This window comes from Alligator mississippiensis, chromosome 14 (genome assembly GCF_030867095.1).
Source record: "Alligator mississippiensis isolate rAllMis1 chromosome 14, rAllMis1, whole genome shotgun sequence".
NCBI classification, from domain to species: Eukaryota; Metazoa; Chordata; order Crocodylia; family Alligatoridae; genus Alligator; species Alligator mississippiensis.
The window spans coordinates 34,165,072-34,185,198 of NC_081837.1; the positions used below are offsets into that span (position 1 = coordinate 34,165,072).

At 49.5% G+C, this 20,127-nt stretch overlaps 1 protein-coding gene across 1 annotated transcript; it reads left to right on the forward strand.

Moving 5' to 3' along the window:
* Window positions 1-260: 260 nt before the first annotated feature.
* On the forward strand, window positions 261-18,816 carry SYPL2 (synaptophysin like 2). The gene is made up of 6 exons (XM_006260047.4): window positions 261-443; window positions 589-660; window positions 6,224-6,348; window positions 11,819-12,020; window positions 12,955-13,146; window positions 14,007-18,816. The coding sequence occupies exons 1-6, from the start codon at window positions 387-389 to the stop codon at window positions 14,133-14,135; spliced, it is 777 nt and encodes a 258-aa protein (XP_006260109.1). The 5' UTR covers window positions 261-386; the 3' UTR covers window positions 14,136-18,816.
* Window positions 18,817-20,127: the final 1,311 nt, after the last annotated feature.

The window sequence follows — 20,127 nt, forward strand, 5'->3', positions numbered from 1 at the left end:
GTGCGCGCGCACACACAGCTTCAGTATCCTAGAGCCACACGTGTGCACACACCCCAGGGTCCTAGACCCACTCACACATGCACACTTGAGAATATTAGCTCTCCACACACGCGCGCACCCCCGGCCCCTAGCTCCCCCGCGGAGTGCCCAGCGCCGCGCACAGCGCCCCCGGGCCGCGCCGGGCCGCGCCGGGCAGAGCAGAGCAGAGCAGAGCAGAGGCGCTGGCGGCCGCCCCCCGCCCCGAGGGCGGCTCCACGTGACGCGGCCCCGAGGTGACAGCCCCGTCGGACGGGCGCGGGCTCCTTCCCGCCGCTCCGCTCCGCTCCGCGCAGGAGGCAGCAGGCGCCGCTCCGCTCCGCGCCGCTCCGCTCCTCCCCGCCGCCCGCATGTCCGAGCCCAGCGCCCCGACGGCCTCGGCGGCCGACAAGGAGCCCCGGCAGCAGGTAGCAGCCCTGCCTCCCCGCGCCCGCCGCTGCCGGCGCCTTCCCTGCCGGGCAGCCCGCTCCTTCCCCCCGCGCCCCTTGCCCGCGGGCTGCGTCCCGCTCGCCCCGCTCCCCGCCTGACCGCCGCCCCGTCCTCTCCCCGCAGGGCCGGCTGCTCTCCGGGCTGCGCTGGAGCCGGCTGGAGGAGCCCCTGGGTTTCATCAAGGTGCTGGAGTGGGTAAGGTTTCCATCTCCTCCAACTTTCAGGCTCTATTTCGGTGCCCGGGGGGATGGGGTGGTGTGTGTGTGGGGGGGAAAGTGACGCTCCTGCAAAGTTATGCCAAGCTGGCCCGAGGCATCGATGCTGCCCCGAGGGGCGGGGGTTGGAGCAGGCCCCTGCGGGGCTGGAGGAGCCAGGCATGAGCAGGGAAGGAGCCGAGCACGCGGTGCCCTCCAAGGCAGCCCTTCTATGAGCAAGGAAGCCTGGATTTGCCGGGAGGGGCCGCGGAGCGCTGCTCACATTTCACTGGGAGGGGGAAAAAAACACCCTGGCTGCAGTGGTTTAACCTTTCCAGAGCTCTGATCCTGCACATACCGGGCCTGGCTTGTCTCTCAGCTCCTGAACTCCGTTCTCTTCACCCACCCCCGGGGGCGGGGGGCGAGGGAATGGGTCCTGTACTAATTGGGAGCGCAGTGCTCCAGGGGGGAGCGTGTGGGACAGCCAGGCTCACCTTATTAATGAAGCAGCCTTCAGCTACCGTCTGCTCATTAAATCAAGCCTTAATGTCTTGGGCTCTCTCTGCCACAGTGATTTTCACAGCAACATGTGTTCTACCGGGAAAGTTATCTCACAGTTTTACAGGGGTTGACTCTCTCTCCAGTTTGTGCATCAGATATTGTCGCACTTATTGCATCCTTAGCCAGGAAGAAGTGCTGTCTAGAGCAGGATTTGGAGAACGGGGACTCCTGGGTTCTGTAGGTACAACCCTTGCGTGACCTTGGGCAAATCGTTTCATGTCCTCTGAGCCCCAGTGGAGCCATCTGTAAGGCGAAGATACCTGCTTTCAGGCATCTGCGTTCATTACTCTTACCAAGGGGTCTGAGACCCTTGAATGAAGCAGAGTATGGAAAGTCCTTGGTAACAATAACAGTGAATTAAAATGTTTGTAAAGAGTGCAGTTGGCAGGGCCGTCGGTCTGGAATATGAATGATTTGCACCGTTGGATCTGCGGGCACATCAACACTGCTGTATTTATTTCACGCCTCCATTTGGAGACCAGACTGTTCCACATTTGCTTGTGGCATTTGGGGTCTCACTCCTGATCTGCCGGACTCTGTGGAAGCCCATACTAGTATATATTGCATCACGGTTAGTCTAATAATAGCGCTTATGTAGCAATTTTCATCCATAGATCACTAACCTCGTTACAGATGAGGTCAGTCATTATTGCTGTTTTTCAGATGGGGAAGCTTAGGGACAAAGAGGGGAAGTAACTTACACAAGGTCTACGGCCCCAAATCAAACCCAGCTCTCCTGATTTGGCCACCCAGAAGATGTAGCCCCAAATGTGTATAGCACCAGGCAAATACATTCAAATGTTGGTTCTGGGTTTTGAGTAACTGAATTTTGGGGAGTCTAAACCCCAACCTGGGACACCAAGGGCTCGGGCACCTGCAGTTCTGGTTGAAATCAAAGAAAGCTGTGAGTACCCTTGAAAACCCAGGGTGCTTCAAACCAACTACCCCAAACCTGAGACAGGTCTGATTAATATTAATTTCACTTTTGACTTGACTATTAAGAGGCCAGTTACCCTTAATGAGAGGCCAGTTAGACCCTAAAGGCAGGAGGTTGCAAGTGAGAGAGGAACAGTGGGAAAAACCCTGGTTGTGCCCTGTTCGTTCTCCCTTTCAGCCTCCACTCCCTGCCCCTGTGTGACACAGGAGACTCGGCAAGATGGACCTGTGGTTGCGCTCAGTAAATGGCAGTGACTTATGTTCATGTACCAATAAATAGCCCAAGTTCTGATGGAGGCCGGTACAATTGAAGAAGCTCCGTTCAAGGAGCTTGCCGGGTCAGGCCCTCTATTCAAAAGTAGCCCAAAGATGCAATACCACGGGTATTTGAAGGGGTATAATAACTAGGAGTGATTGGCTAATGCTAAACAACAGGAAACTTTAATGCAGAAAACAAATGGTAAGAAAGAGATGCATGGGACTAGGGCACAGTGTCACAAGCAAAACCGTGGAAGACACAATGCTTCTATCATTTAAAACTAGGCTGGACAAAGCGGTAGGGAATATTCAGTAAGGCATAATTCTGCTTTGGTAGGAAAGTGATCAAGATGACATGGGGTGCGTCTACACGAGACGCTTACTGCGCATTAGCCTAATAACACTGCGCAGTAGCGTGGTGGTTAAAAACCATGCTAATAGCCTACTGCACAGAGTTATTAGGTTAATGGACAGTAAGCATCACGAAATAACTGTGCGCCGGTGCTACTGTGCAGTAACTCTAGTTACTATGCATTTAGTTATTATTTCATTAAACAAGTACTAAACTCAATGCTCAGTAATTAAGGCATATTAATGAATGTGTAGATGCACCCACAGTGAATCTCCTCTGCCCCAAATGCTGTACATTTTCCCCCTGTTGGGTTAATGATTTAGTTATGTTCAAGGGGGAATCCATCCTTTATGGATGAAGTGTGAAATATTCAGTCTGAGGCTCTTTACCCTACATTTCCGTGCTCTCTTTTCTCTCCCTCTCAAACACAACATGCGACACACACAGAGCTGATGTTTCTTTCTGTTGCTTCGGGAAGCCAGAGTTCAGAGAGCATGAACTTAACCAGTGCTCAGTTTCTGGATGAGTTACCAGAAAACTATTCAGGAACCACATTCATCTTCACCCTGTGCCAGTAGAAGAAAAAGAGAAATTCAACGCAGAATGAAGCACAGGAAATGTCATTTGAGACTTGTAACCATTTCCTGTATGGATGAATTACACACTTATTACAAGGAGGCAAAGAAAACAAGACAGCAGTTTATTGAATGTGTAACTGAAAACTGATTTTGGCTTAGAAGCATCAAGGCGCTTCAGTATCATCAGTACCAGAAAGAAACTCAAACGGTTCTTTAAAGGGATAAAGAACTTTAATGGGGTCGCAAGCCCTCAGCTTCCCACTCCTGACACAGATCATCGGGTTGTCAGGCTGTGTTTCACAGTGAGGCACAAAGCAGGAGAACAGCTTGAGGTTCCTGTAAAAACAGAGAGATTTTTTTAAAAAGAGGCTCTTCACTTCTGGCCAAGCCACCTGCCTGCATGCCACTGCATCAGCAGCTCTTGAAACACCCGGCTTCTCTGAGCAGTTTCCAAGCTGCTGATTCAGTGCCTTAGGGGACAGGTGGCCTGACAGCCACGTAAGAAATTGTTCAAAAGTCACCGAGGAGCCTCCTCTGTAACGCCCAGCAATGCTAAGGGGATTGCCTATGCACTGGAGCTGGAGCAAGATGTGTATCCATATCTAGGTTTTGTGGCACCGTCCAGGTTCCTGCCTGACCTGGGGCCATTCTCCTTCATGACTGCAAACCTACGAGCAAGTGTGAAGCTTCATGGGCTGTCCCCAAGCTGGCCAGCTCACCGAGGGAGCCAGTGAGCAAGACGGGAGCAAGATGGGAAAGGGAGCCCATAAGAAAAGCTCTCTGGCATGGCATCCAGGCAGCCTACATTGCTGGCATTGCTGGGCAGGGATGGAACAGAAACCCAGCAGGGAGGTGGAACTGGTGAGGGACTGGGCTGTCACTCAGCTGTTCTAGGCTAGTACAGAGGCTCTCTTTATGAGGGACAGCCAGACCTTTTTGGGCCCATTAGGAAGCACTTGGGTTATAGTCTCTAGAACAAAGTAGCAAACTTCTGGTGGCTTTGTGATCTCAGGTATTATGCTGGGCTGCTGCTGGTGATTTTTGCTTCCCCTTATAGCTCAGAGTATTTGCTGAGTTCACGGCTGGGGATGCCATGTGTCGGGGCAAGGCACTGCCCCCTTTTCTTTAGCAGTGGGCCTGTTTTTATCTTCTTCTTAGTCTGTGAAACTGCGATGCCTTCCTCCTCCATGTCCCAACCCCTGAAGCTGTTTTCTGCCTGTTTTCTAAGTCAGTGGGGGCCAACCTTTTTGGCAGGCATACAGGTTAGCCCCACACCCTCCCCAAGTGCCACTCTGATCCCCTTTCCCTGCCCAGTCTGCTGCTTTGCTTTCTGCTCCCTGCCCAGTGCTCCTTGCCTGATTTGCTGCCTTGCTTTCTGCTTCCGGCCTGATCTCCCATTGTGCTGCCTGTCCTCGCCCTGATTTGCCACGTGCCACACACAGAGGCTGCCTGTGCCACTTGTGGCACCCATGCTGTGGTTCTTCAAAGCAGCACGTAATGGAGGTAGGAGCAGTGCAAAGCAGGCTACAAATGATGTTTACACCCTTTGCTGGTCTGGCATGTTGTGCCCTAGGATGTCTTCCTGTGCTAACCCACTGCTGTCCCAGAACCTGGAAGAGTCAGTGTTAGCAAGGGGAGTTTTGGGAGCCAGCCTGGTGGGATTGTCTTTTTCTTTCCTTCTCGCAGATTCTTGTATGAGGGAGTGCCATTTATTAGTTGGACTCCAGACTCGTGAACTCACACACCTGTGGTCTATTCCCAGCACTAAGATTGATTTCCTGCATGACTCTGTGCTTTGTTTCTATCCTCTGTGAGAATCAGCAGGCCAGCCCCTGTGTTACTACAACCTGGGCTAAATCTTATGAAGTCAGAGCGCTAGATGTGTATTGCGGAGAGAAGGGCACTTGTATCTTGTAAGAGAGGCCAGGTGATAGGGTGAGATCGCACCTCTTATTGTCCTACCTGCTGCTGCATACCTGTTCCAGTTTACTTAGTGCAGGTGTTTCTGGTTCCCACTGAAAATGTACAACCGTTGTTTTTAATGCTGAAGTCCAACAAACCTAATTAGGGAGAATGGCTGGCTCAGAGGATTGGTAATGGCATATGGAGCCTTTCAGTTCTAGTTTGTCAAATAGTCTTCAAGTCCTTAGGACAGTGACCGATAGTACGGGTGATGGTTTTCCACTGGAGGATAGATCATGGTCTCAGTCCAGGTCCCATCGGGCAGGTGTCCATTTTATTATTGGCTTTTACTGGCCTCCTTATTTGATTTTAGCAGAGAGGCCATATATTGAACGGGTTCTGGGGAAAACTCATCTCTCTCCTGGTGGGATGTCTGGCCAGTTATCACACTGCCTGGTATATGACTCCAGCTCATCTCTTATTTCCTGTTGCTGTTGCGCTCTTGCTTGGGATGAGAGCTGTAAGAGTGGCCGTGTACAGGACACAGGAGAATGCCTCCATGAAGACCGAGATCATCCCCCAGGAGTCCTGGCCTGGAGAGTTTTCTGTTTTTTCACATGTTGTCTGTGTTGGCCTGTTCTTATTTCTTTTGCTATAAACATTATTGTTCCAAGAAATGGATCTGCTGGTACTCCGCTGTCTGCTGCCTGGTTTCACCAGCACAGCGGGTGACTGGGGCACCTGACTGGAAGCTACAGAAGCTATCCATTCACCCCTGTTACCCTGTAACAGTTCCACTGCAGCCCTGTGAGGACTATGAACCCAGGATGATTTCCCTGTGATCACTCCAGGCTGCACTGTAAGTCTCAGGAGGGGTGGGGGGCCCAGCAGAGCTGTCATCACGGGTCTTTTGCCAGTTTCCTTCTCACCAGCTGGGGTCCCTCTGGCTCCAAAGCGTTTTGCTTCTTCTCTTCCAGCTCTTTGCCATATTTGCCTTTGGATCCTGTGGCTCTTTCAGTGGGGAGACGGGGGCTACTGTGAAATGCAATGGCAAAAACCAAGAAATGACTGCCATCTCCGTGCAGTTTGGATATCCCTTCAGGTAAATGGGGATCTCCCTAATGCTGTCTTGCCCATGATAGTTCAGCCAAAATAATCATTAACCTTTTTAGACAGGAGGACAAAAGAATGGGATGAAAACCCAGACCCAACCCCTCCCTCCCCACGCAAACACACTTAACTAGCTCTGAGGGTGCATATCTACCCTGCCTCTTATCCATTCTTTGAAAGAGAGATGTTAAACATATAGCCCATGGGCCAAATCCGGCCTGTGGAGGTGGGCCATTCAGCCCATGGCTGTTGTCACTGCAGCTGCTGGAGCCCCTTTGGTGGTGGTATTACTCCCCGCTGCTTTAGTGCATGTCTAAAACTCCAGCAGCTAATGTCCCCTCACTTTCCCACCCCATCTTACCTACCCTTAAAATGGCAGTGATTGTGACACCCCTGCTTTGAAGGGATACATTTTGATACAGTGTATCCTTAACCTGTGGCACTCAGCTACAGGATGCTTCTGATAGAATGGGACTCTGATGGCAGGTTTTTCTTAAATTATCACACATTGAAACAGATTGATCTGAGGTTGGGAGTGGAAGAATGCTTGTTTACCTGTCCCAGTGCAAAACAGCTTCCATTTTGGTTTCCTTTTGCATTACTAAGTTTTGGAAATTTTTTTGCAATGGGCATGCACAAACAGCAGGGAGGAAGCAGACTGGTGTAGGTTTTAATTGTCCAAGACTGACCGATGTTAGGAAGCTACCAATGAACCAATCCAAAGAAATGGCCTGTGGATATGGCTGAGGCAAGTTGGCCCAGACTGCCTGACCGCATGATATAGAAGCAAAAGTGATTCCCACGTAAGTGCGTAGTTGCAAAGAGAACAAGGCAATTCTAAATGAACATGTTGGCATGACCAGAGGGGAGCAGAGCAACCAAACTTTCTCTCTCTCCCTTACCCAGGCCCTGGGGAGGCAAGACTCTTGCAGCCTCTTGAAGCATATGGGTTAGATGCTCAGCTACTGTGAATCAGCACAGCTCTACTGAAGCCAACAGAGTCGCATTGCTTGGCATCAGTGGAGGACCTTTCTCCATGTCTTAGACCAGTTCTGAGCAGGGTTAGGTGGCATGGTGTATGATGTAATGCCAGCTGCAGGTGCCTTGCCTCCTCTAGAGTTACCAGCATTGCTCACACCAGGTGGGGGTGAGCTGGGTTTAGTTATATTTGAAACATTCCCTAGGGTGTAGAAAAGGGAACTGTCAGGCCAAATGATGTTAATAAGGGTGTGATCATATAGGAAATAAGCTCCCCACCCAACCTCAGGTCTCTTTTCACACTGAGGGGACAGGTCTCTGCTCCCAGCAGGAGCTGAGCTGTGAGCACTTGCTAATTGTATGCAGGGGGGTTATCACATTTTTGTCTCTCTTTTGCATGTAACAAAATTTGTCCAATAACATGGGCACACTTCCTAGGTACTGCTTTTCTTAGGAATGCAATATTCTGCTTATGTTCTTCATATCTTTCCTCTGCATTATGATTAGCAGGGCACATGAATACCTTTAATAAATGCTCTAATAATTCTTGGGCTGCATTGTATCTAAAGGTGTATCTTTCAGAACATCTCTTGGAGACAGAATGCTCAAGGGAGAACCAGGCCATTATGGGAAGAGCTGTTCTGACCCCATTAGTGGTTGGGAAAAGAAGAGCATTTAGACACAGTCCCCAGAGCATAAGAAAACCCCTGATTCATTCCAAAGCAAGCTAGGCAGGCTGTAGCATCGAGGGGGAACCTTTTGGACATCTTCAGGCGGTATTGTATGGGAGAATGCATGAGCAGGTTTGGCATGAGATTTAGGAGAGAGGCATTTGTGCCAAGATTACCTGAGGTAAATAGCTTAGTACAGCATCAAAGGAGGATTAGGTATCTGTATAAATGAGAGGAGTGCCTGCAGTTAGCATAGCTCTGATAGTAACAGCAAAGACTGAGTCCTCATCCTTCAGGGCATTTGCTGATCTCCAGCTGGGTCAGGAAGAAACTCTCCTTCCCTGGTACTATGCTCCAAAATGAGGTGCTTTTCTTAAAGCATTTCATATCGGCAACTGTTAAGAGATAGGATACTGGACTAAGTGGACCACTGATCTGTTGCAGTTAGGCAGTTTCTGTGTTCAAGCCTGCTTCTATTCAAGGGTGCAGCGAAATCAGCTAACCATCTACTTTAACCAGCTAAGGTAAATGTGGGTGGGTCTACACAAGATGCTAAATGCGCCATAGACTAATTGTACTGCGTATTAGTGCATCACAGCAAAAGCCTTGCTGTTTTGCTAGTATGCAGTAGTATTAGTCTACTGCACATTAATGTCACTAAAAAGGCATGCGCTGATGCTGTTGCGCAGTAGTGTTGGATACTGCGCATTCAGTTAGTACCTGTTATTACAGGTATGGCACATACCTCTGGCACATTAGTGCACCTGTAGATGTACCCAGTGTAGATTAAGACCAAAATAATCTAGAAAACACTATTTTAACCCTTCATAGCCCCCAGGGTTCAATGCCACCTCTGTGAGTTTTGCAGCTATGTCTGTGCTCTGGGACTGTTGCTGCTTTAACTAGAATGGCAGTGCTGAAGCAGCCAGGCTCCCTGGTTTGAACATGGCCCTGCTGGTACATTTTTCCTGTCACCAGAGTTACACCCACTCCCATGAATGACAGAAGCTTTGCTTCCGAGGTTTTGCTGGCATAGCTGCATTAGTATCTTTTCATACCCCTTGCTGATGCAGCTCTTCTGGCAGAAGTCTGTAACGTGGGCAAGAGCTGAGTCCTATGCAGCTGTTGTGGTTTCTGGACTATCTGTACCTCAGAGACCCTCTCTGATCTCTCAGTACAGACCCAATTGGGTTTTGTACTTTTGCTTGCCTAGGGAGGAATCAGATGACTCTCCGGATCTAAGACTGGTTCTACAGCACCCTGTATATCGAACATGCCCCCCCAAATCAGACCTGACTTGGCTCATAACCAGAAGTTAATAAAAGTGACCAGAGGGGTTCCTTGGATCAAAGGATTGTTTCATTTTGGCAACTGGAGCAAAGTTTAATGTGCAAGAACAAGGATGTGAAAACAATAAGTAACCTCCTCACACATCTGCCTTACCTAAGGGTTACCTCTTTCTCTGGAGTCAGATCTCTTCAGACCCCCCTTGCTCTCTACAGATGGCTCCCTGACAACTGCCTCATAGCTGGACAGAGAGAGACTTTTTAACTGTTTACAGTCTTTTTGATCTTTGCCTCAGTTTGGAGCCTGGAAATAGCATCTTCACAGCTAATAGCTCAGGTATTGTCTCTTAATGACCCCTGAGAGGTTGCTTATTTGGAGCCACGGTGCTCCCTTCCTGCTTGCTTCCCCGTAACCCTGCTATTAAATTAAACTGGCATATGCACGCAGTAGACAATAACCCAATATAAGCATACAGTAATGATGCCCAGGAACAGGTCAAACACAGCAGTCTTAAATAATTGGAGATCAGCCCTCTGTCCTGTACAGCAACGTTTGCCACTTTTCCTTGGATGCAAACTTTCAAAACAAGTAGTTCGCTTTAGAAAGTATCCCTCCATCACCTGCCCAGAAAGAGATCTAACAGAGTGTTTCAGATGTCTCCCATTGCTGGAAGTAGGTTACTGGAGCTGATGGGCTAGTGGTCTGTTCCATTGTGCCCAGCCTTCATTAGTATTTCTGCCAGTCCAAAGCAAGAGAGGTTTGCCAAGGAACAAGGAAGTCAGAGCAATAATAGAAATAACTGCTTCATTTGTTGGGGCTCAGCAAAAAAAAGCATCTTGAGTGAGTAGAAAAGGGGCCAGAATTAGATTGAAATCCATCCTGTGAAGCTAAACATATGAAAAGTGTGAACATGGCTATATCTATCCACACATCTTGGCCTGCCTGCCAACATTTGGTAGCTATATATAGAGATACAACTTTGAACTCCATTGAAATGCATTTGACTAGGAGAACTGTTAGCAGGGGGAGAAATGGGGAAGTGTGCAGCTAAAACAATGGTCATTGTCCCTTCTTGGCAGGGATCATTGTCTGCAGGGTCTGGGATATATGGGGATAAGTCAGTCCTCCTTAATGAGTGTTCTTGCCATCAAATTTCTTTTAATTATCTGACCTCTAATATATGCAGGCTCCAGCCTGGTTCAGAACACATGATGGAAGACAACAGCTCCCTTCCCTTCTTCTAAGGGCTACAGTCAACTCACTCCTAACCTGCAGTGATTAGGATTTTAAGCACCTATTTAACTTGTTCCCCATTTATTGTCTCTGTTTTGTACTTTTTGCTAAATGGAAGCAAGGACATTCTGTGTCACTGTCCAGGTCAAGTCCTTATCGCCGATCCTGCTGCAAGTGGGCACAGGTCTGTTGAGAGCAGAAGAAATGATGATTTTTATATTCATTCTGGATCTGGTCCTATATTTCTAGACAGTTGGGTATTAGCTCAGTGCTGTTATGTTCAGTTTTCTGACAGTGCACGTAAAGGGTCAGAGTGTAAAGAAACTCCTTTACATTTTGGGTAAAACAAAAATGTCCTAGGATTGGGAGTGGGATACCAGGCTGAAAAATTTTTCATAATCAACCTAGGAAGGTGGTGACAGAGAATAGCCTTTTACTTATTTACATAATCTGTAAGGTGCTTTATAGCTGTGGACAAAGGTAAGGTCATGGCCCTGGAGAACCCGCAGTCTAAATCAGACCATATTGAATCAGAACACTAATACCAGCTGGTGCCTTTCTGGCAGCCTCTGTGAGCAATGTCTGCGCATATCATTCCCATTAGGAGAGATGAAGTGTCACTTAAACTCCTACCCTTACTGCCACGAGTCGGTCCTCTTTGCTGGCAAGCTCAGCTGAGAGGCAGTCAGATGCTGAAGCAATGGGTACGCTTAATAAAAACTAAGCAGGCAGAGAAGCAGAGGACCAACCACTATGCTATCTGAATGCTTCTAGACCATGACTAGACTAGCATGTCATCGATGGGGAGCACCCCTCTAGTGTAAGAGCTACTGTAGGCCAGGCACTGGGATATGACACTATGGGCAGTGGCTGCTGATCCTAGAATAGATGAGCCATGTTGGCAAGGCAGCATGAAGGAGCATGCCCTGCCACTGGCCTGCAGGCCCTATCGGGGGAGAGGTCCTTTAGGTGCCAGTGGGAGATGGACAGTGTTGTTGTTCCAGGTTCTCTGCTTGGCATCCCCTGCGAGCCCCTCATTTTGAAGCCTGCACTTCCCAACCCTGTTCATTCATGTTTTGGCCCCTGAACTCAGTTGATATATGGGGTTTCTATGGTCCCACCTTCTTCTGTGGGAGCAAGCCTTATATTACTTTGCCCACCAATCCCAGCCATCAAACAGGCCAGTTCCTTTCACTGGGGAAGTTGGGAGGGGGTGACAGCTATTCTTTCCCCTGCTCTCAACACTTTCTGAATGAAATGCATCTCCTCTCTCCACCCCTGTCTCTGGAGCAGGTTATACCAGATTCCATTTGAAATGCCTGTCTGCGAGGAAGACGCTGAGAAAAGGACACTACATCTCATGGGGGACTTCTCAGCTCCAGCCGAGTTCTTTGTGACTCTGGGGGTCTTCTCCTTCCTCTACAGCATGGCAGCCCTGGTGGTCTATCTGCGATTTCATTCTCTCTACGTCGAGAATAAGAGGCTTCCCTTTGCAGTAAGATCTGAGTCTCCCAGGGCACAACCTTGGTTTAGCATTTCTTTATGCTTGGGGCTTAATCCAAAGGAGTGTGGGGTTTAATCTGTTTACGCAGCAGGAGAGACTGGTCTAATGACTGGAGCACAAGGCTGAGAGCCAGGGCTCCTGGCTTTGACAATGACTCACTGTGAGACCCTGGGTAAATCACTTCCTATTTCTCTTGAGTAGAGGAAGGGAGCTAGTCCTGTTAGTCTCTTGATAGGAAACAGGAGAGGGAGATAAGAACCTATGTATCGTCTTAATCATTGAACTCATTTTTTTCCTCAACCAATGTTCCAGTCTTGCACCCCACTCCAGGCACTGCGATCTCTTTCCCTGTGGCACTATCACATCTGTAGTAATAGGGAAGAGGGATATGGCCAATGAGGTAGTCTCTGCCCTGTCTTCATGCATCCCCTAATTATGGCTGAAGTCAGCGACCAGTCACTATAGCTTGCAGCTCTGTATCTTAGGAGCAAGGACTGAAGGTAGGTTCAGAGCCAGCACTCGCAGACAAAGGCAGCAGATCCTGCAAGGTCTGTTTGGTACCTGGGGCTTCAGGACAGAATTGGGAGGTACTGGATACAAGCAACAAGGGCAGAACTAAGCCATATAGCTGAAGTCATGCAGCCCTAAACACTTTGGCTTTTTAATAAAGTGTGGAGTTGTATCATCTGGGAGAAAGAAGCCTTATGGGACCCTCCAACAAATGCCCTGGGCTCGCTTTAACCGAGCACTTCGGAGGGCTTTGGAATGGAGCTAGAGGGCCCTTCCATGAAGCATCTGGGTTGGGAGGAAGAAATCAGGATCCTGGAGACAGATCATAGTGCCCATGTTTGGTGAGAATGAGAGGGACTCTTGTGTGCAGAGCTGGGAGCAGCATGACACTTCTTATTTGTCCCATCCCCTCCAGGATTTCTGTGTCACTGTCTCATTTACCTTCTTCTGGCTGGTGGCAGCTGCAGCCTGGGGCAAAGGCCTATCGGATGTGAAGGGAGCCACGCGGCCATCTAGCCTCATCGCTGCCATGACGGTGTGCCATATCCAGGAGAGTGTCTGTAATGCTGGGGCCACTCCCTCCATGGGGCTGGCCAACATCTCTGTGGTAAGAGCTGGCAGAACAGCAAGCCAGGGGGTAGGAAGGGACCCGGGTGATGTGGTGACATGGAAGGCAGTGGGCTGCATGTTCAGCAGGTGCAAATTGGAGTAGTTCCACTTAAATTAATAGCCCATTTTTACCAGCTGGGGGTCTGACCCATGAGGTGCAAAATCTGCAGTGTTAGGTATCATGCAAAACATTAGTACAGACTCCCATAGGTATCTCAGTAATATCAACTTGTGTCAAGCCACCACCCTGGGAGGGATATCAGAGCATGGAGATGATGCAGGACCTCTGGCTCTTAAAGCAGGAGCCTTTTCTTACCTGAGCGGAAAGATCCTGGCTTAGAAGACCTAAACAAAGCTACATCAGGCATCTCAAATTTTCTAGGTGCACTGCCAGTAGAGGGTGACAGAGACATATAGGGTGGGTTGCATTTGTGTTACATTCGTGCATCTCTTGCTAAATGGACCAGGGCAGATGAGGCACTGGGAACTGGTGGGAAACCCTGCTGAGATGGCATATGGAGCGCTGTTCCTGGTCCCAAGTGCATTGCTTTGAGATGCAGTCACAGCAGCTGGATGTCTGTGTGTCTTAGTGATGCTACTGCTGCAGCATAGGGATTGAAGGAAACTTAGGTGGAGACTCTCAAATCTGTAAGGCCTCCAGCGTGGCTAACCTAAGGGAAGTTCTCAGCTGGCTGTAATTGTCCCTGGCCTTATCCTTTCAGTGACTGGCACCAGAGGACAACAAAACTGCAGTTTTGAACACTTCTAAATCTACCCACTGAGCACACACAGGCATGTGTATGTGTGTGTTTCCTGCCCATGCTTTTTACCCTCTCTCTCTTTCTCTCTCTCTTCCAGCTCTTTGGCTTCATCAACTTTATCCTGTGGGCTGGAAATTGCTGGTTTGTGTTTAAAGAGACCACATGGCATGCGCAAGCCACCAGCAAGGAGAGCTCTGCAGAACAAGGAGCCATCGACAAGCAATAAAGTACCTCCTCTCCCACCCACCCTGGTCCCAAGGCGTCCCCACCCCGAATGGACAGCACCTTGTCTCACACACACAAATACATGCCCATCCCACTGCTGAGCCCCAACGGGAGTCACATCCTCTGCAATCCTTGTTGAGGCCCATGGTCATGCCAGCATCCCTCTTGGGCATTATGAGATGCCTGCCTTTAAGTGGCTGGCAGGCAGGAGCCCTGTCATAGTCCCAGGTATACTTAACTTGTAGCAGACTCCTAGTGGCTACCACAAAACTTGTGTTTTCTTTAGCAGGGTTTTTCTTTCTTTCTCTATAAACATCATTTCCTTTTTCCTGTGTTCCTGGCTTCCCTCCCCAGAGCATGAGGCCGTGTGGAATTTCTGCACGCAGCTGGTATGACAAGCCAATTCGGCTTTTAGAAGCCGTGGCAGGTCACTTGCTAGCGAAAGCAAGGGGGTTGAAGAGACCTAAGTCAGGGAGACTGCAGGAGCCCAGTCATCTTGGCACCTCCTTGTGCAAAAGCACCCCTGTGCAGAGGCAGTCTTGTCCCTGCCTCCCTGCTCCCTTAGGAACAAGGCAGAGGGAGTAAAGGGTGCAGGTGGGGAAGAGGGAGAATATGCTGCTAAGGGGGGGGCGGGTATGTATCTCTTCCTCCCTTTTGCCTGAAGCCTTCTTATCTCCTCAGGGAAGCTGATGGAGGGTTTTCAGCTGCTTTTCTGCTCCTGTGTGGCTCAGAGGGAGCTCATTATTTAGGCCAGTTAAATCAGTGTGCCAGCAGCTTAATGCCTGTGACATCCTTTGCCAGTGGGACATCATCTTGCCTATGCAGGGCAGGGACCTACACAGTGTTTTCCATTCTCAAGGAAGGGGGAGTCTTTTTCTTAGACAGGTGTCCAGCTCGTTCCTCTTCCAAAGTGGCCTCTGCAAAAGGAACTGATATTGCTTCCCACCCAGAGCCACATATCCATTAAAGGCTGCCTCGTCCCTATGTCTGAGGAATATCCTTGGGCCTCCTACCCCTCTTTATCAGCCCTCCAAGAAGCTGGAAATTTCAGATCCCAGTGGGGCTTGCAGCAGGACATGGACGCTCTCTGATGCCCTAAGCCACAGAGCCGTGCATGACTTCTAGGATGCATTTCTGTAGTTTGTTGATCTAAACTGATGACACTTTGCTCCAAGGAGAAAAAATCTTGGCAAGGCAGTAACAGTGTCTTTAGGTTTCACATGGGCACCAGCAAGATGGGAGTGTGTTCAAGGAGAAAGTTTAGAGCCCTGGACAGATGTAACTTTTCCACGGAGGTCACTGACATGACACTTGTGTGAAAAAGTAGTGGATGAATGATGCCTAGGCTGGGGTAACTGCCTGATCTGCTGCAGAATTAGCCCTGAAAGAATCAGGGGTAAAACTTCACCTGTGTAAGTTACACCAGTTTAGGTGTCCTTTAGCCATGTCCATCCTGGGGTAGTCAATCATTTCCTGAAGGCAAACAGGCTGTTATTGCTAATTTGGCACCTAGTGGGATGGTGCCAGAATAGCTTCCTACTATGTGAACTACCCCAGGATAGCTCCACATCTGTCCATTCCAGAGCCTGGTGTAGTTTAGATTAGTATATAAAATCAATGTGAATTACACTGGAGTATTCATTTGCCCACGCCCAAGGCCATTAGCATTTTCCTTGTCTAGCTGCATGATGACAGACTGCTTAAATCAGTGGCATTTTCCCACCTGCATCCTGTGATCTGTAGCTCCGTGGCAGCTTGATGGGTCACCAAACCCAGGAACAAGACTATCGCTAGTCTTTCCAGCCACTGCGGCATAGGCAGCTGGCCCTGGAGCCCATTGGGATTGTGAGGTCTGATCTCTTTTGACAGGGTTCTGCCCAGAGCTTTTGGGCAGAAGGGAAGGTAGGCACTGGCAGCACAGATCCCAAAGACGAGGCATATTTAGCACTACATTAATCTTTCTTTTCTGTTGTGCTGTTTCCTTAACAACTGCTCTAGTCTTCATTGGCTTGTACGCCTCTTCCACGGGTGGGAATAGGAAGGGTTAGAGGAGGATGGGACTAACAACAGTGCTCCTCGGTCTTATGGTTTTTTTTTCTTACATATCTGTTCTCCTTATACAGTCTTCCCAAACGAAGCAGCCCTCTGCTGGACATCAGATCAGGGGTTCTGATGGCTCCTCTTCTTGCCTCTTGTTCATTGTCCTAGACTGTCTGAAATCCATGTAAAGCAGCTTTTTTAGTGCCTTAAAATCTTTACTCCTTGAGAACCTTGAGGCACTGCTGTGTAGAGTGGGAGCTGTATACCTCCCCTTCAGGGCACTGCAATGCATGATGAGGGGTATATACTTTCCCTTCAGGCAGGGGCCCAGTAATTCAGATCCCACTCCAAATCTTCTGCCTTAGGTCTTTTCAGTCTTATTCCCTTTTCTTCCCCTCCCGACGTGCTGGGGAGGGGGCTCCCCTTTGCTGAAGGAGACACTGATGTTAATGGTGCTTTGTTAGCTGTGGGACCTTCTGTTCAGCAAAGACCCCGTTTCTACATATTTTGTAAGTTCCCCTTCCTCTTCCTCCTGGAATGAGCTCCCCCTCCCTCCACTGCAGGATGGCAACCATCTTACAGTCATCTGGTGGCAACAGAGCTGCAGAGGATAGGATACCACTGTTTAACAGGAGCCCCTTCTCTGCAGCACAGCGTAGTGACCATGTTGTGTGCTTCTCAGCCTGTTGCCTTGAAATGCCCCAGGAAACAAGGGAACCCAATGGTCTACGGCCCGTGGTGTTTCTCCAGCCCAACGGCTAGGTGGGAAGCCTCTTAGTTCTTCATGGTGTTTGCAGTTCCTGGGCATAAGTCAAATGTTAGCTACCAGGAGGCAGGAAGACACTTCCCCTCTGGTCAAGCTGTCCCATAATTGTCCAGTGTAGGGTTCCTTGCATCTTCCTTTGAAGCAGCTGATATTGGAGACAAGGGTCCAGACCAGACAGACCATCAGTCTAATCTGGAAGGGCAGTTGCTAGCTGCTATAGTTGAAACCCTTCAGGCTTCTATACCACAACAAATGAACAACCGAAGCTCCACCAACACAAATGATTCCTGCTTTGCCTTTGTCCCTTTTTGCTAATTTTGGATGATAGCTGAGGGCAGTCCTCAGCTGGTATAAGTCACCGTGGCTGCACGGAGGTCAGCAAGTAATGGTGACTGACACCAGCTGAAGAGCTGGCCTCTTTGAGCATGAGTCACAGCAGGGAACTATGCTGCTCTGTATCTTGCAGGAGCCCAGGGTTTGTGTGAGCTGGCTCCTGTCCATGCCAAGGAGGGAGGGATGAATATCTGTGTCTTTATTTTTCTTATCACTGATTAGTAATAATGGCTCCAGGTACAGGAGAAAAAGAGAAAGTATTTCTCTGTATTTTTAACCCCAGCCCTCATGCAGAAGCAGGGTCCGTGAATGACGTATACTGTGAGTTTTGTTTTGTTCCATGTCTGTATTTATTTATTTGAAATGGGAAATATAAAGTATTATATATTTTTCTGCTTAGTGGCGCTAAGATTGGCACTGCCCTCTCTGCCCAGTGCTGGGTGCGGGGATTGGAACTGTTGAATAGTATTCGTTTTACCCTCTGAAAATTAACGGAGCCCATAGGCAGCCGTAGCATTAGGGGTGCCAGACTCAATCCAGCCCGCAGTCCTGCATTAATGATTCCCACTGAGCTTGCCTTGCAGAATCTGGGCCTGCTGTTCAATGCTGCTCATGATACAGCCCTGTCCTGGGACAGAGATCTGTGTCAGGCTAACCTCCAGCAGATGTGGGGACCACTGGGACAGGTCACTTGGAAGAGGGGGAGGAACCAACCTTAGCTAGCGCTGGCTTTGCATCCTCCTGTAGACCAGGGGTGTCAAACTTGACCAGCCTCTTGGGCTGGACCCGAACCCCGGAGCTCCTCATGGGCTGGATCTGGGCCTGGTGGCAGGGTGAGTGGTGGGGGCACAGGGGTTATTAACATAACCATTGTTCTTCTCCGCCTTGTAACTTCTGTCACTGACACATCACCAACAGGACTAGGTACACACAAAGTCAGCAATGGGCTAAGGTGGGAGGACCAGGTTATAAATCCTGGGCACCAAGTTGTGGGGAGGGCACAGAAACAGCAGCCACTGATACTTCCCCATGTACCCCTGCCACACAGAGTATAGAGGTGCCCAGGTGTGTCTGTGGCAGTGGACCCTGGCCCAAATTTCCAGCCTTCTTAGGAGCCCCGCAGGCCGGGTCAGATGCAGCCATATCTTTGACACCCCTGCTGTAGACTGTTAAAAGCCTCTGCTGAATTTCTTTGGGGATAGTGAGGGTGTCAGGCTTGGCAGGAGTGAGTAGCTTTGAATGTGTGTGAATCTGGGGAAGAGGGAGGAACATGCTCACCAAAGGAATCACTCTCTAACCCTCTTGGCTACTGCTAAAGCCAGCAATTGCACTAGGAGTAGCTGGGAGGGGCAGTACCTCAGGAATTAGCTCTCCTCTGGGGAGCGAATGCTCCAGGCCCTTGCACTGACTATCTGCTCTCTGGCGAGCCCCACCTCCCTCCCAGGCCTGGCCCCTCTATGCAAGATTATGTTGCATGTTTTTCTGGTGCTTGTTATTATGGCTTCAAATAAAAAAGGCATCATGAGGGTTTGCTATGAAGAAATACTGGCTCTGGTTTCTTTACACTTCTCACCCATTTCCAGCACAGCCTCTCTCACTTTGCTGTAATAAAAAGTCCACTTCTCAGGGTCTTGTACGAGTTGAGCACATTTGCAAAGAAAGGATCACATCCCTACCCTAGTCCCCAGGGGCTACTTTATGCAGAGGAAAGCAAGCTGACGCTACTACCATCTAATAGAAGCACTCCTTCACTGTGCTGTTGGAGCCAAGGTCCTGAGTTCTAATTCACATGAGGGGGAGGAAGCAATAGCACAAGCAAGCTGTTGCCTGAGGCTAGGAAAGCTTTCTCTCCATTTCTGTTTGAGAGCAGATCCAGACCTGAGTACACCCAGCAGCTTGGGAGATGCAGACACTGGGATGGGGGCATTTATACACGTGCTCTGGGAGGGGACAGGGAAAGGGAGCACTTTAATTAGAGCGCTGGGCCAGTGGCCAGGAGCTGGGCAGAGCCCAGAACCCACTGCCAAGGGCAGGCATCTCTGGGCATTCTCTGAAAGAACAAAGCAGAGTTTGCTTTTTATAAAACATAGCAGGTGGTGGCGGTGGTGTATAAAAGGTGGGTGTCACCACCCTCTGGGCTTTCAAATGAAACGTGGCTATTGCTGCTGTGCCGAACCCAGCGTTGTTGGTATGCACTTTGCGTGCTCTAGAAATGCCGGTCAAATTAAGACCCTTGGGGCTTAGGTTTCAGTTTCCCTACATTTGGGATCCAAATGGGTCTTTGGCAAGTATTAGGCATCTGAATGCTCAGATGGGCAGTTCTGGACCTGCGCAAAAGGCAGAACACCATTGCCTAGGGAGCATCAAAAATGGAGATAATAAGGGAATATAAGAGCCTCTAAGGTAGGATGGTTGCTGAGTATGTGAGAGGAGAGGGTTTAGATCATATTTCTGCCAGGTCCTGTTTCAGGCACCCGCATCCTTGTTTTGGGTCTGGCCCACCATCTCTAGGATGTGGGGAGCCCCGGGGCAAAAAGACTTGCAGTTCCCCTGAGAGTTTGAGAGCGACATGCACCATTGGCTGTCTCAAGGATGATCATTCCAAACTAGGATCACAGATGACACACACATCTCATCGTCAGCCCTGGTGCCGTCTGTAGGATCTAGGCCTGCTCAAGCTTTGGCTTTGTGTGTGCACGCATGCGGGTGTTGTGAGGTCCCGGCAGCCACCCTGGACCCACTTTAAGGGTGCTTTTAATGGACTCGTCTCTTGGCCGATTGAGCAGCACACGTCCCAGCGTGACACATCACACCGCCTTCGTGGAGGCTGGTGTTTCACAGGCACCGCGTCCCA

What these genes read in the sequence shown, in the direction of transcription:
- SYPL2 (XM_006260047.4), top strand. Translation starts at nt 387, where the DNA reads ATGTCCGAGCCCAGCGCCCCGACGGCCTCGGCGGCCGACAAGGAGCCC. An exon ending in ATAAGAGGCTTCCCTTTGCA is followed by an intron (nt 12,021 to 12,954) that starts GTAAGATCTGAG and finishes CATCCCCTCCAG; the next exon opens with GATTTCTGTGTCACTGTCTC. An exon ending in GGCTGGCCAACATCTCTGTG is followed by an intron (nt 13,147 to 14,006) that starts GTAAGAGCTGGC and finishes TCTCTCTTCCAG; the next exon opens with CTCTTTGGCTTCATCAACTT.